The following is a 17,327-nucleotide window of genomic DNA, read 5'->3' as shown; positions in this document are numbered from 1 at the left end:
TTATGATTTAATACTGCATCCTTACGTTTGTTTACATTTCTCTCGACTGCAAATGGCCATGTACGGTCTAAGTGTTTGTGTGCGTAAGTTTTGATAAATTTTAACTTTTTATAATAGATTTGTGTATATTTTATGGTAGTAAATGATAAAATAGACTAGTATCTACATATATTTTATACATTCATGACATTACCTAACTTTTTCTTAATTTTTTCGATATTTCTTTTTATAATATTTTAAATATTATAAAAATATATTATTAGATATTATTAAAAAAAAAACACGTATAAGTGGAACCGCGCAGTTCAAACCCGCGTTCTTCAAGGGTCAACTGTATATCTAAAAATTTGTACTGAGATATATCTGGAAAATAAAATAAAAATTCATGTCTATTACAGAAAAGAAAGAACGCCACTTTTGTGCAGATTTTTTCTACCGAAAGTAATGATCACAATCAAGGGGCTCAGTCCAAAATTCTGTGACCAAACTTTTATATATTTGAAAGCAGTTCATCTAAATCCCATTGTATGAGTAGTTTGCTATTCTGTTATCAAGTGAAGTAAAGATCAAGAAGCGAAATGATTTTCTGTTACGTATATTCAACGAGCATTACTTCGCATCAATATACTGTATCAAACTACAGTGCGAATTTTACAAGCTTGCTTTTAGAATCGAAATTTTATTTAAAGCAGTTTATCAATCCCATTCTCCTCTTCCTTGCCTGTTAACTTGAATTTTCGAGGAATACCTGGCTACTTGGAATTTTTCCATTTTTCTCTTATAGTTGAATTTTATACAATACAATTCTTTTATTTAGAATTCAACATGCAGTTGTGTATTGAATTTAACAATTAATCAACATGCTTCTTATTTGTGCCATAAATGTCTAGTCTGCAGTACAACTATGTGTAGTACTCTGTCTAGACTTAACAAAGGGCCCACGAACATTTATTTTAAATGCTTTTTCACCTTGGAATCAACAAGTCAAGCTAAGAAGAAGATAAGCATTATGACCCGCGCGAATTACTTCTTCTCCGAGTAGCGCGAGACAATAGCCACGTGACAATCGTAATAGACTATTTGTTTATTACAGACTTCTCGAAGGAAATCTCGCAACTGAATATTGTTATTTCAACTTGTCGGAGATCTGAGTTCAGCGTCGTTGTATTTCGTACACCTCTAATGGCTTCGGCTGTTTGGTTGAAAAAGAAGGCTCTAACAGCATTGTTGATTGCAGGTAAACTTTAATTTCATTTATTGAACCCATATTTGCGAAGTAATATTCATTTTACAAAAATCTGATAGCGTTTGAATTTGCATCTTGCTATTCCAGTAAATAATAAATAACTGTATGTAGAAACTACATTAACCCTTTTCTGTATTCTAGTTCAGCACGCCTAGTAATGCTTGAGACTGATCATTGCATTCCCAAAGTTACGAAAAATTATTTGGCAGCATAAGCAGATCACCTAATTAATTGACTTCATGGATAATCGCAAAATCAACTGATTATGCCATTATTCATATGTAGCGAAGCATCTTTATAAATCCCCGAGTAGTAGAAATCCCGGTTCTTAAAAAATAAGATTTTTGATTCATTTTGATATTATTAAAATGAATATAATTTATTATTATTATTAGTTGAGAACTTTTTTCCCCTCTGTATAATGGCAAATCTACTAGCATACTACTTTTCTGCATATAATCTAGTATAAAAAATAAATATGATAGATATTTTAGCTATGGAATACTTGCAAAAATGACAACATTTTTTTTATTAAAAAAAACCGTAATATGTAGCGAAAGTTGTGAATGGTTTGAGGGGAATGCTCATAAGGAAAGAATAGCTATAAAGGTGTGTGCAATGTCAGTATTGATATAAACAGTGTAGGTTGAAGTAAGTAGCATAATGAAGTTTTGAGACAAAATTGTTATTCTTGGTTTTGGATGGTAGAATATCCATTATCACATGCAAAGCAGCATAATGAGAAAGATAAAGACATCTTTATCTAAAAACAAAAAGACGAAATTAATTTTATAATATATCTACTGCTGAATATGTTAATGCATCACAAATTTTGTGACACATTAATATAATGTTCTTAATTAATACAGACTGTTCTTAATGAAAAAAAAATAACAGTTAATACTACTATGTAGGGATCTAAAAATTCAACACACATTCTTCAAGTATATATTCTGCAGTCGAGTGTTTACAAACAGAGGGATATCAAAATCATCAATTACTTGATGGAATTTTTTAGCAAATATTGTACAATGAAAATAATTTTTAAAAATGCGATGAGAAACTCGACCCACACACAAAGACACTTATTGCCTTATTGAGCTGAAGTGTCTTCTTATGAGTGAAAGTCCGACTGTACTGCCGCCAAGAGTTAATTAGCAATCCCACCCACATAGGAGGAGGTGATGTTATGTGTTATATTATAAACCAATTGGAATAGATTAATTAAGTTTTTTCAGGAAATGAAGCACACAGTAAACTTTGTCTTGTATATCATTTATTAAATTTTAGAAAATATGACAAATTGCATTACGTTGACATGGGACAATAATTAATGCATATAAATGTAGATTGAGTATTCCGGACCTCATTCCACAGTAACATACAAAGAAATTAACTACAGCTAGAATGTAATTACGTCACCATCTTAGTATATTTCTGTTGTACTGGTTTTATAAATAAATCTAATTGACACTGTGAGGCGAGGTGAGATCCGCAATACGCAATGTAACCAAATGCCACAAGAAAACAATGGATCGTATAACAAAATAATTTCCTGTTTTTTTTTTTTTTTAATAAAAACTATTTAAAATCATTTGAGTCACATACAGGTTTCTTTTATTTTGTGAAAGAAATAATATTGTGCTGCGCTGATTTCAGGTGGTATGTTTCGCAGTAATGCATAAGCTCCTATTAGATGACTTTTCTTGTTGCTTCTGTATGCATATAACAGCTGCTCCTCTAGTAGTGCTGATTTTAATAAGATTTGGTATTTTGGATGTTTTCTAAAATTTGTCGTATCATCTCAATTTTGGATTAAATTTGGCTAGCGCAGTGTTAAAATTAAGCAGATGATTTGCAGCGATAGCAGTCTAATTCTGGCAGAACAAAATGTAGATTTTAAGTAAAGTTAATATTTAAATTTTTATCAAAATTAAAATGTTCCTGTTGAATTATCGTTAAGAGAAAATTTAGATATAACGAACTTAGACCAGTCTTTTAGAACCGTTTCTCAAAATAAGAAGTAAAGTATCTATTATATTCTCTTTATTTATTTATTTATTTTAACCTTGGATGAACTGAAATGTTCATCTCGGATAAATTTCGGATACTAAATTTATGGAAATTTAGTATCCGAAAGAAGCAAAAATTTGTCCAGGCATTTCACTTTTCATTGCAATCGGATCATTTGCAGAAGTAGAAGAGGGTACATATTGCAATAACTGCATTCTGGCATAGTAGAATTTAGAAGCGTTATACTAATCTTTGGTTATTAAATACCGTTGCTCTAAATGATAGTTAAAGATTATCGGTAAGTCAATTTGGGTATTGTATATTATAATATATATTTAGTTTGCTTACTAGAATGTGTCCGTGTGGCTAGTTTTGGTTTTAATTAAATTCTTTTTATGAGCAAAATTTGGAATGATTTGAACTGATAATAATTCCGCACTGGTTGAATTGAAATTTGGAGAGTTTAGGATCTCCATTGAAATTAATCCGGTCATTCAAAATTGAATGACCCGATTCAATTCATTGGAAGCATAGACGCATTGACTCATACTCGTCTCATTTTCCTAGTATACGTTTGAAACGTTGCATTTGTGTGTTCTATTTTCTGTTTGCATATGAATGTATGTTTTCAATTCTGCCTTTCTAGGTTCCGCACCACAATCCCGTGGGTTTTTGTGGGTTTAATTGAGCTCCCGAAGTTGCTTGGCACATTTCATATTGTGTTTGTATGTGTGAAATATGTGAAAATATGTGAAATTAAAAAGTCTTCTTCCTGACGAACTACTATGGTGTCATCATCGGCATAGGTTATCAGGGTCAGTGCTTGGTAGAATGGGATCATGAAATATGATACAGAAATCGGAGATTTCATTATCAGGTTTAACGTGCTTTTCTTCATAATGTAATCGATACAGATGATGGATAAGAGAGGAGATAATGTGCACCGTTGTGTTACAGCTGATTTTATATCAAACATCTATACCTTTCAATTCTACTAACTGAATGCCTGTTTAACGTATGCCACACCAGAAACTTGAGGTATTCCTTTAATCTCACCCTTTATATATATATATATATATATATATATATATATATATATATATATATATTATACAAAACTTATGAGACAGTAGTGCTGAGTATAAGCAGAAAGAAGGAATCTGTTAACAAGTTTCTTGAAAAATTGGATTGGATTCATTTGAAAAAACAGTACGAAGAAGGCTGTTCCAAAGAAAAGTAGATGGAAGGACAGATGAAGAATATTAGAGAAACGCTGAATAACGGTAGTAGCTATTTCTGTAGAACAAGGCCCATGAAAATACCTATAAAAAGGAATCATGCAGAAACAGTGTCTATGAAAGAGTGACTGGAGGGAGTTTTTGAGAAAGGAAAGGGGGGGGGAGGTTCTCTCTTCTGTTTCATAGGAAGCCGTTGGCTAAAAAATAATAAACAGCCATTGTTAATTTCGTCAAATCCTTTGTTCAAACCTTTGGAGAACAGTTTTTTTTTTGTTATAGATTTAAGATAGGCTCATGAAAGAGTTTTTTTTTGCTATTAAAAAGCTCTTTCATGAAAAATGCAATTATTAAATGCACCTTTTTTTTTTGATTGCCAGATCATTTACTTATTTTTATGAATTTTATTTTCGTAAATACTGATTCTCATTATGAGTACAGTGAGCATTATTTTGTTATTAATGTTTAATTATTATTATCACTTTCATGCATGGCACACACAGTCCATTAATGATGTGAAGAAAGCTGCGGCTGCTGATTGATTTATAATGTGCGACCAAACGTTTTGAAAGCCTTACATCAAAATAAAGTGGCTTACAAAAATGCAAAACTAAGCTTGTATATACGGATTCTTGAGTTAAACTGAAATCACCCTCGGTTCGCAAAAATTTCTTTCAGATAAACGCAGTCCGCTATTCGAAAACCTTAGCTAGTTAATGAATTATGCTGTAAATCATTTATTTTAATTTATTATTACCACTAAGTCCACAATAAGTAATCTGCACTTTACAATCAAAAATTAAATTTAACATTGTTCTGAATAAAAGTAATATTTCCAAGTTCCTTTTCCCCCGTCCTGCCATTTCCTTTGAATTTCATTGCTGGAAATGCGATGGGCTGTGGTGGTAGTAGGTTGCCAAACATCCTTCTTTTGGCATTTTTCCCAGCCTAGAGCTAAAGCATGTCCATTATTTTGTAGTAAATTCGTTACTTAAAATAATAAATTATCTCTAAATGCATCTATTATACAGTGCTGACTTATTAGATTTGTATGGACATGACGCCTTACTTTGAAGATTATCAGAGTGCAAAACAATGAAAAATATGCACAAGCTAGAATCCTTTGTGATAAGAAACTCAACCACATAATAAACAAATTGTGATTGGAGATCTCAAACACCTTTTCAGTGAAGTTTCTAATCACAAAAGATCGTAGCATAGCCAGATAGATCTCCTTTGATTAGACAATGGGTTGTTTGTGGCCAGAATGTTCTCAAGTTTTCTTAATCGCGTTCCTAAAGAGTTATAGTCCTAAGTCTTTTTTAGCCAGACAGTAATTTATTTTCCAGATAGGCTACAGACGTGACAAGTTCTCGTTCAAATTGTTTAAGTAGATTTTGGATAAACAGTTGGAAGAGTAACGATATTTAAATACTTGTTTTGTTCATAGAGCGCGTAGTTTCTAAATATGCGCATGGTACTAAACGTCTCATTTTATTATTACTACCTATACAAGTCTTCCCCCCTTGACTATCGGCCGCTGATGCTTTCATAAGATACAGGTCGCCCATTTATTTACAATATTTCGTAAACATTCTAAAGTTTATTCCAAGAATTGATCGTGTTGATTTTATAAATAAACGAAAACAACTTAAGTTTGATTCGTTATTTTTTTCTTTATACGTAGAACATAAATTATAAAATAAACAAGTATTTCAGCAACATATCATATGTTCGATTTGCAAGCAAAATTAAAAATCTAACAAACATACCTAATAATGAGCTGAGAGCTTTGTCCAGGTTAATACTGAAGGGGGAAATGTTTGATGTTTCTTTATGCGCCTTTGCCGCTGCTATTATGCATTATATGAAAATCAATCTGCCTTGAATTTCGTGTATAATGGAAATTACGAGTTTGCGTAATTTTAGCATGAATTCGAATGAGAATTTTTCTCCTAAGTCATCTGCTACAGGAATAGTAAAGGATATCCGCATTGCTATTGCAAAATTAGGCTAAAGACCAATGAAATATTCATTTCATGCTTAGCCTCAATGGCTTTCCACGGTCAAAGGAACTCGAGTTCATTGAAATTTAATACTGTTTAATGATAAGGCGATTAATCTTGTCTGTTATGATTGTTAATTGTATGTATTCTGGCCGATTTACCTGTTTTGCGGGATGAAAAACCGGAAGAGTTTCCCGAGTTTTCTGGAATAAAAACTCTTCTTCCATCGTATGAGACCGGTTAACTCACCTTCAGTTGAAATGACTTGATAAAAGTTCTTCGCTTCCTGGACGGAATTCGAACCCAGGTCTTTTCAATCGAAGGGCATTATCTATATACGACTGAGCTACAGAGGTCCGAAAAGTGTTTTAAATACGTAAAATTCAAACAGGAATTTAATAAACAAACCATAATTTATAAGTAAACTCTCATATTTAAATCTTTGTAAGCATATTTTAAACATTATAAGCATCTTGTAATATTCTTATTATAAGATGTTTATATTCCTCTTTAGATTTTATCTATTGAAAAGCACTCCGAATGGGATAACTTCAAAAAATTGGCAAACCAATTTTATGCCAATTGGTTTCTTTCAGCTAACTTTTTACAGACGTGAAGGTTTTATCTTTAAGTGTCTCATTTCTTCCTAACAAGATCCTACATAACAACTTGCCATACTTTACAGTAGCTAAAATGGCTAAACTGGCTTGTTACTAATAAAAACAAATGTTTGATTTTTGTCCATATTTTTATGACGTCTGTTTTGCTATATTTTTTAGCAATTTGATGATTATTATTGTAAAGAATGTTTATTGTTTTTATCACCTTTAATACGACATTTTGTTATCATGCTATTTTATTCTATCTGTTTATTATTATTATTATTATTATTATTATTATTATTTTATTTTATTATTTTTTTCGAGTAAGAGTCATCGACGTGAACTGTCTTGCTTTTCTTATCCGTTATTAATTTTGCTTTGGTGATGTTTATTGAAAAGTATACAGTTAGTCTGAAATCGAATGCCGTTAGCGTCACCTGACTGTGAGCGAACAATGTTTACGGATTTTTTTCGTTGTGTATTTCTAGTTCTGTATTTTGTTCTTTTATGGCATTCGATTGGTATTCACGAGCACTTGTAGTCTGAATCTCGCTATCGTATTTATTTCGACTTGCAGTATGTTGTCAATAAAGATCTTTGCATGATTAGTAGCCTGTGTAAAATTCTGATAAAGGCAAATTTCAAATGCTTTAGTCATTATGAAACTTTTGTTATATCTGAAATATCGATAATACCAATTGTATTGTGGTTTGTTTTTTAAGTGCTATTATCTCAGAAAATTAGTTGCTTCGCAGCTTTTATGAGTTTTAGAATAAATTCATTCAAGTGCATATCATTTAGGTATTAAATTCAAATATATTATGCTCTTCAGGATGGATTCATAAATATTTGTAATTTGATTTATTTTTCTTGTTGGGTTGATGAGCTTACTCTGTAGCAATGAGAATCGTTTTAGTATATAAAAGAAGTTAAATTTAAAATAATGACAATAATAATAATAATAAATGATGTCTTGGTTGAACATTGTAAAGATTCAATAATACAGGATTTGATTATAGCCACAGTTTAGGCAAATAATCCGATAAAAACCTACTCAAACTATGAAATGTAATTTTTTTTTCACATATGTTCATTTAGATGATAGGCGATATCGGGAATTTAATTAATTTGTTTTTTTACTACAGTTTCATATATATATTTACTAGGAAGGAAATTGTTAACATCACGGTTGCGAGGGATTGCGACCCATAACGTACAAAATTTCCTAAACATAGATGTTGGAAAATGGCCATTATCATCCTCTACGCATCTGTCTCAATATTCCGTAATAGAAAAGACATTCATCATCTTTGCTTACTTATCCTTTTGCCAATGCTGCACACAGATCCTCAATTCAAAATTCTTTTAATAGTAATATCATATGTTTGTTAGATTGTGGAACTATTAATATAGTTGTACTTTGGGTGGATTCTGAAAAGATGAAAATTCTAGGCATTTCTGGAAAATGGCATGTTAATTCCCAACTGAGAGAGTGAGGAGTTGGCTGGCCTTGTTCACAATAGACATCGTCGCTGTCTAGCCTCCAGATCGTGGGGTTCGAATCCCAGGGAGTAATAGATGTTATTCAATATCTGTAAGTGGGAGATTTGAAGATTTCACAGTTTAACACTGAAATTCGCTTTCATGCAACAGTAGATAATTTTAGCAACAAAAAGGTGAAACTCTAGTATTTTTGTCTTGCCCACGTTTGCTGGTTTTTAAATGAACAAACTACTATATTCGGAAGACTTTACTAGGAGATTGTTTCAACTGTAAGTAAATTTGGATAATAAGCAATGTTGGGTGGAGTAGTCGGAAAGATTGTCGGATTAATTAACTTCCTGTAAGAGAATAGTAATGATGATAGCATTATAAAACTCTTTAGTCGAGAATATTCGGAAAAGATTCACTAAGCGAGTTGAGGGATTGTATCATGACAATTATGATAATCATTTGGTTAGTTGCATTTCTGGAAAATGGCTTCTTATACGGTCTCCATGGAGGTGCCCGTATAAGAAGACAGAGGCAATTTAATTGAAGTTTAAAAGTTAATCCAGAACATATATATGATAAATGACAGAAATGTGCTCATTTAGCTCTATTAAAGGTCACATTAAAAAAGATAATGAAGAAGAGAGGAGAACAAATATAAAAAGTTAATTTTTTATTTCAAGCAGAATATATGTGGAATTCACTAATTCTATAATCTTCATCAACTATTATAAGTTGGGTGAATTTAATCCGGGATGACAAGGGTCATCCCTGAAAGTTGAATAAAGCTGTGGTTAGTAGGGGTGTGAGGACTAGATTTTTTGCTGGGAGAGTTGTGAATGAGTGGAATGGGTTGCCGGAGTCAGTTGTGAGTGTTTTGTCTGTTAATGGGTTCAAGGAGAGGCATGATCGATTGGGTCTCCTGCAATGAGTCTTCGGACTCCATGGAGGTACCCGTATAATAATAATAATAATAATAAAATAATAAAATAATAATAATAATATTTTGCTGATATTTGATTTGATTTAAAAACGGAATGGAACATTTCAGTATTTTTGTTGAACAGTATTTTTTTAATCAGTAAATATTTTCAATATACTCGAACTTCCTACAGTTCGGATATACGTATAAAAAATATGAAATTATTTTTAATATAATTTGAATTCTTACTTTACTCAGCTTGTTTACACTCTTAAAATGATTCAAAAATTTATTTCAAATAATTATATGAATAGCGTTTTAATATTTTTAGTATTTGTGCAGTTACGTTATTAGCTCTATGTTATATACGTATGAAGATATTTGCAGAAATATTTTAACGGCCCAACGATAATGGCAACTGTTAGTGTAACTTCAAGATTTAGAATAGTACTTTATTTTTTAATTCAGTTGAAAGTGAGTAGGGGGGGATGTCTCATAAGTAGGTGGTAGAGTTTCTTATGGTTCCTTGATTTCCTTAGCGGAAACTGAATTTTTCATCCCGCAAGACAGGCAAACCTGCTTCAAGAATACCCGCAGTTAACAACCATGATGTACTCGCCTCATTGCGTCAACAGTAATTCTAAACAATAAGTGAAGGTACAATTTCATTGTGGGAGAGCGGGACAAAACATTTCGAGGAATATCTCGAAAACTTTATGGAAGGAATATAAACAAAAAGGTGATTAGCATACTCATGAGCAATATAAAGCACATGCAAGAAAGGTAGCTGGTATAGTAAGGAAGGCTAAATCAGATTTTTGAGCGAAAATTAGCTAAGCAGGTCAAAGTGAATCAAAAAGAGTTTTTTCGCTACGTAAGAGAAAGAATGATTATGGAAATATTACTTTACTCAGTGCTGATGGTAAGAAAGTGACAGAAGTAGAAGAAATAGTTCAGTTGCTTTGCAAGAGTATCTCATCCAGGTGGTGACTTTGCAGTCACTGATGTGAGAATTGAGGCAGATGAACTGGAGGTACTCAGTATATTAAAAATATCAATGTGAATACAGCAGTGGGCCTGGACATTATGTCAGCTCGTGTGCTACGAGGATATCTAAGTGAACTGACAGTGCCTCTGACGAAGTTGCCTAGTCTAAGTCTCAGCTCTGGTAATGTTCCAAGGGAGTGGAAAGAGGGTAAAATAATTCCATTAAATAAAAGTGTTCTCCAAGACAGAAAGTAGAAAATTACAGACCAATTAATATCTCTGGAGTGGTAGTTAAAGTATTGGAACAGTTTGTTAAAATTCAGAAATGGATGGATAGGAATATGATTCACAATACGAGCAACAAAGGTAGGTTGTGCTTCAGTAATTTAGTCACATTTTATAATAAGGTGATAGTGAAATAAGATAAAGATAATGGCTATACCATGATACTGCTGGACTTTGCAAAGGTATTTGACAGAATACCGACAGAATACAAATGGGAATGGATATGTGGCTGCCGGCATGATGTGTGTGTGTGGGGGGGGAGCGGCTGATAGACAGATATCAGAGGATGGTGTATGATGGAGTGGAATCAAGGCGAATGAGGGTAACCAGTGGAGTTCCCCAGAGCTCTGCACTACAACCACTGCTCTTTAATTCTATAAAAAATAAAACTAACGTGTAAAATAATATTAAATTACATACACTTTCCTTTTAAAAATGCATTTTTCTGTTTAACCATGTTTCAAGATCGCAGAATTTGAGTGAATATTAATGTACATTAATTATATAGCGGAAGATTTGAGGGGTGGGGGATATTCAGTTGTTCGCTGGTAATGCAAAACTGGGGAGAGCAATAGTTGATAAATGTGATGTAGATATCTTACAGGATGATTTAAATAAATTGGCAGTGTGAGCAAAGGACAATGGTTGTCAATTTAATGTTGTAAAATGTAAGGTAATACACTTCGGGATGAAAAGATTACATACTTCATATCATATCAATGGTACTAGTTTACAGGAAATTGATGAGGCTAGGGATCTGGAGGTGATGGTAGGTAGAGATTTGAAATTCAGAGGACATATTGCAAGAGTTGGCAAAAGGGCTCAGAGGATTGCTTGGATGTGGAGAACACGTTGACAAGCAAAGATAGGGAGGCTATTATCCCTCTTTATAAGGCCGTGATTCAGTCACCTGCGTTTCTTGGGGATAGGTAGCTGGTGGAAAGGATTCAGAGACGAGCGATCAAGCCGGTGACAGATCCGTGGAATGTTCTAACAGACGGAGGAGAGGGAATATGATAGAAACTTATAAGTTACTAAAGGGATTCCATAAGATTGACACAAAAGAAAATTTTCATTATATGGGGAATAGGGTGAAAACAAGGGGTCACTCTTGGAAGTTGTCTAAGAATACGGTTAGTAAGGGTATGTGGACTAGGTTCTTTACTTGGAGAGTAGTGAATGAGTGGAATAGATTGCCAGAGTGGTTGTGAAGGCCCCAACAGTAAACATGTTTAAGGAAATATATGATATGTATTGTGTTAATGGGTAGTGTAAGTCTCCCACGATGAGTCTTTTGATTCCATGGAGTACTCGTATAAATTTTTTATATTTTTTCTTTATTGTTCTCTCAGATATTTACATATGTACAATGATCATCCATTCAGTATATTATTTTACAAGGTTCAGCACTTTGTGCTACATATAATGAGATTTAAATAGCAATGATGATAACATAGTTTTTTTTTTAAATAACAATCACAGTAATAATTTACAATTATATTGTTCAGAGTTACATAAATTATATAATATAACATGTTGTAGTTTACTATTTTTTTTTCAAAGTTTGAAAAGGCGTGATTATACAAAAGTATTTACACATATGCAATTAAAATATTATATTTCCTAATTCTCACAAACATACAGTGTAAACTTATTATTTACATTTTTTATTTTATTTTATTTTTTTATTACATTACATATATTTGTTACGGTTATTACATGCATTACATACATTTGATTACATATGATACATTACTTACATTTGATTACATATGATACATCACTTACATTTGTTTACATATGACACTTATATTACATACATTTGTTCACATGTAATACATACATTACATACATTGGTTTACATGTTGTACGTACTATTTTTTTTATCTTGGATGAGAAGTAATTTCTCAGCTTCCATCCTCGAAGCTTATATGTAAGCTTATCTGAGGATGACACTAGTTGGTTATTATTTATTGGTTTGTTTGCTGTGTTGGGAAGCTACGAAATCTATGATTGAGAAATTCGCGCACGCACGCACGCAAGCACGCATACGCACGCACGCACGCACGCGCACGCACGCGCACGCACGCACACGCACGCACGCACGCACGCACGCACGCACACACACACACACACACACACACACACACACACACACACACACACACACACACACACACACACACACACACACACACACACACACACACACACACACACACACACACGTACTTACGTACGTACGTACAATAACTTGGAATGTATTGATGAGTCGCTGAACGGCCTGAACGAATATATTGTGTTTCATTAAGTTTGTATCGTATTTTGGGTGCGTATTTCTTGTTCATAGTATGTCCTTAGAGCTCTTTTCAGGTATTGTAGCTTGTAAGGTTTCGTTTCTGTATTATAAAGGTAATTTGTTTATCATGTCTGGGGTGTAGAAGTTTCGTGTGGCCTTTCCATAGTGATTATTGTATTTATATGTGATATAGTTAGTTGTTTGAGGTCTTGTTATGCGATATGTGTTTCTGACCGTCCTGTAGTTGGCATCGATATAATGTTTTAGCAAAGCTGCATAGTGACATAAATGTTTGCTGTCAGTATTTTGTGTTCTGACAATGCAGTGTATATAAAGTCGTTATTGTCTCTTTGTTCCCAAAATATCAGTTTTATCATTTTGTACTGTAACGACATTAATCTATTTAGTTTGTAGGGTGCACCGAAAGCATACGTTGTTATAGCGTATCTTAGTATATTTTGGCATAGTGCTTGGTATATTAGTGTTTTTAGGCGTGTGGGAACTGTCTTTTAACCTGTAGATTTTTTGCCAGTTATTGTTTGGAGTTTGTTGTGTAGATAGTTTATGTGGCTATTCCAGTTCATATCTGAATCGAAGTAAATTCCAAGGTATCGTATTGTTTCAATCTGAGTGATTGTAGTGGTTTCGCTGTTCTGTGTGTTTTTCATGTTGTTTATGTTTATGTTTTATGTTTATAATAATAATAATAATAATAATAATAATAATAATAAAACTTGCACCACTGGTAGAGTGGGGTGACATATATTTAAATTGATCACTTATGCTTTTTTTCTTCTTCTTTCACAACAGTGGTTCAACATTAATGTGAGGAGCAGAGACTCGGAATTCTGCAAAAGAAAAGAAAAGAAAGACCTTTTGATAATATTACAATGAGAAAAAGTTTGATAATGGGATAAGGTCTGGTTATTTCCCGGTGATAAAAGTTACTGATATGGCCAAGATTAACTCTTACGGATAAGTTAGCAAGTTTATAAATTGTTGTTCCTAATAGCATAAGCTTCTTTTCTGAAAATCTTTCATTCCCCCCCCCCCCTCCCCATTAATCTTTCAGAATGTAAAGATTATTTGCTCCTGAATAGATAATCGAACGTTAAATTTTCTACCTCTTTTGGAGCTCTGATTCCTTCTGCTTCGCATTTTCAATGGCCCAGTTTACAGGACGTATGATAAATAAATTAAATATGTGATTTACGCGAGGACTATTTCCTTTTATTTTTAAATCGAGATTGAGTTGCCCAATACGAACAACAGAAACACTAGTGTGAAAATAGCCCCCTCTGAAAGACAACAACTCAACTCTTTTAACGGCTTTAATTGCCTTACATTAATCCAACCAACCGACTACAGTACTGAAGGCACCAAAAAGTATGTTTGGGATTATTATTTAAAAAAACATTTACCTTACTTTGCTTTGACTAAATTTAACTATATCTAATTTCCTTTCCTTTCCTTTCATTGTTTAGGATGCATGCTTATTACTGGTCAAGTTTTATATCTGTTTCCTGGTCTCTCACTTTCTTTGCTTTTATTCGTGTCAGTATACAATTTGCATTTTCCAACTTCTAACAGTTTTTTAGTTTATATTTTAAGCCACAACATTTCATTCGTTTTCACTCTGTTCCTTGGCACATACATATCACAGAATCTTGTTCCCGTAGCTCCTTGATCTTCACGACATAACCATGACATCCTCAGCCTTGACAATGTAAGGCCACTTGCAAGTATGGCTTTCGCAAGTGACCTATGCAGGTGTTGGACACTGTTATCGTGCTGAAAAGGTAATTTATTCCTTTGATGTTGCGACTTTATTAATTGTTGGTTTATGAGAAACAGAAAGCCAATTATCTATACTATGTGCTTATAACAAGTTGCTTAACAACATTAGTTTAAATGCAGGTACACGTGCTTTGTCAAAGGCGAATAAGTTAACTGTGGGAAAGTATTTCGCAATTAAAGAAGATTGCAACTGAGCGGTCACTTTATTGAACATGGGTTTAGTTTGGCTGTGGATTCTAAATCATGGAGAGTAGTAACTCTCGATTCGTAATTCTGCTATCCAGTCTACTGAAATTACTTTTTAAAATTTTTATTTTAGTTCATAGTTCATTTTACACTTTTGTTTTTATAGTAATTTCATAAGCAAAGGACTGTAAAATTATATCACATTAGTACCGTGGTTGGATTGACTGATTATCAGAAAGCATGTTCTAAAAACCAAACATGGTACCATTTCAGGTGTTCATTAAGTAATGAAATTCATCCACCATCAAAATATTTTCATAAACATAGATAGTGGGATTCGAAATCTGCATCAACTTGTTGGTTGGAGAGCGGAGAAGTTATTCCCTCTGCCAAACTAGGCCACCAGTCATAGGTAATTAAAACGATTCCTGCCAGATCACGTTTAATACTGTGTGTGTGTGTGTGTGTGTGTGTGTGTGTGTGTGTGTGTGTGTGTGTGTGTGTGTGTGTGTGTGTGTGTGTGTGTGTGTGTGTGCGTGCGTGCGCGTGCGTGCGCGCTGTTCTAAGACATACATTTCATGTCACCTGCTAGTTTTGAGTATCACTATGAACTTCAGAAAACCATTTGCTGTTAGTTCGGACTCATAATAACAGACGCAATTAATGCAATGCATTGCCATTTCATCAACGCTCATAATGTGAAATCGTATTTCAAAGTTACTGTCACTCTTTACGCATCAGTTGCGTAGCTACAACGAATTATTGCCTACATAACTGATTGTTCTGAATTGTTCGAATAGTTCAATTAGACCTTTTCGTAATAGCTTCTGTGGTTGTATTTAGGTTATGCTCTTTATCACTTTATATATGATGGACTTATGCGAGATAGCTGTATGTGGAGCGCGAGAAGTCGCATTTATTGATTTTTGTCTATTGTATTATCGTATGAGGCTTTCTTTAGTTTCATAGTTAGCATCCTATAGAGATTTATTCGTAATGATGAAATTCATTTTTTGGAATAAGTGATCGATGATTTAACAGTGTAATGTATAATTTGAAAGCACATCCTGTGAAATTTTGAAGATTATAAAAGTAAATTTAAATACATATAAACAGATAGTAAATGAGACTTCAGTGTTTCCTTAATAGTCTTTCCCCCTTATCAATCACGCAATTTCAAAGCTCGTTTCCGATTTAAGTTACTTTTCTTGTCCAATAACGCCCCGTCATTGACCAGTGGTGTATTTAGGTTTTGATTCTTCTTGTGTTCTTTGAGCAAAGTAAAGTTATGGATTATATAATATTATGATGAAATGTCTAATATTTAATTGCATGCATTATTGACAGACCACTCGAATTGCACTACCTTTCATTAATTAATACTTCATTAATTAATATTTTTATTTAATTAATTTTGAACGTAAATGTTTGATTGAGTTTTACTTGAGATTCCCAGTAATAGATGAAGAATTTTTTTTTGTTTAAGCAGGGGAAACAAATATTCAGTGTATAATTAAAAAATATATATATATATTTGTATAACCAATCCCGTCTTTTAACATTTAATCTTCTCGCTCACGTATTCTTTTTAGTTTTTTTTTTAAGTCTTGCTTTCTTTCCGTGCGATGTTTTATAGCTCTTTACCAGGCCTTTCCTATCTCTGCGGTGTGATTCTCTTGGATAGCTATTCTTCTGTACCTTATTCTCTCTTTCTCACCTTCTGTCGTTCCTTATTACGCGGAGATTCTTCGTGTCTAATCTAACCTCATGTGCCCTCTCATTTCCCACTGGAGACGTTTGGTTAGCATAATGATCCTTTAAAACGGCACCCTAACGACATTCACATCGAACTCCACAGAAAAAAAAAAAAATGGCCACAAGCACAAAAGAAGGCTGCCTGCAAATGCATCCGAAACAGCATGACCGACTGTGTCTTGGAAGAAACTTGCGAATTCCATCATCTTTTGCTTTTGTTTTTTTATTTTTTTCCCTCCTAACCGCCTCCACGTCATTTTAGCTGCAGCGTGTACTTTTATTTCTCTCCCATCCTTCTCAACCCCCCCCCCCCCCCACTTCGCTCCCTTACCTCCAGACGCACTTAAGAATAGCAGTCTCGAGCTCTCGTAAATAGTTTTGTCCATCAGGTAAATCGCGTGACACCTGCCTATTTCCACGCGCTTCTGTTTTTGTCGCCCAGTTATTGGCAGACAGCCTACCAAATTGAATGCAGCATTGTTCGGTAGGCTCTTTCGGAGTCC

The 17,327-nt window shown here is 33.5% G+C and overlaps 1 protein-coding gene across 4 annotated transcripts in view; it reads left to right on the top strand.

Moving 5' to 3' along the window:
• Positions 1-821: 821 nt before the first annotated feature.
• Positions 822-17,327, top strand: part of LOC150099720 (zinc finger protein basonuclin-2-like) — a 306,977-nt gene continuing 290,471 nt past the window's right edge. The window contains exons 1-2 of one of the 4 annotated variants that reach the window (XM_090404536.1): positions 7,745-7,903; positions 13,897-14,885. Coding sequence is in view for 1 of the 4 variants with exons in the window: in XM_090404535.1 (XP_090260661.1) it covers positions 1,183-1,237 (55 nt within the window). In the remaining 3 variants the exon portion in view is untranslated. Of the gene's footprint in view, positions 1,238-4,173; positions 4,298-7,744; positions 7,904-13,896; positions 14,886-17,327 lie in introns of those variants that run through there. The other 3 variants (XM_090404535.1, XM_090404538.1, XM_090404537.1) reach the window with 3 other exon arrangements.

Source organism: Typopeltis vanoorti, chromosome 14 (assembly GCF_054136105.1).
Source record: "Typopeltis vanoorti isolate ZY-2024b chromosome 14, IOZ_Tvanoo_1.0, whole genome shotgun sequence".
NCBI lineage: Eukaryota > Metazoa > Arthropoda > Arachnida > Uropygi > Thelyphonidae > Typopeltis > Typopeltis vanoorti.
This window is presented reverse-complemented; position numbering and strand designations above follow the sequence as displayed.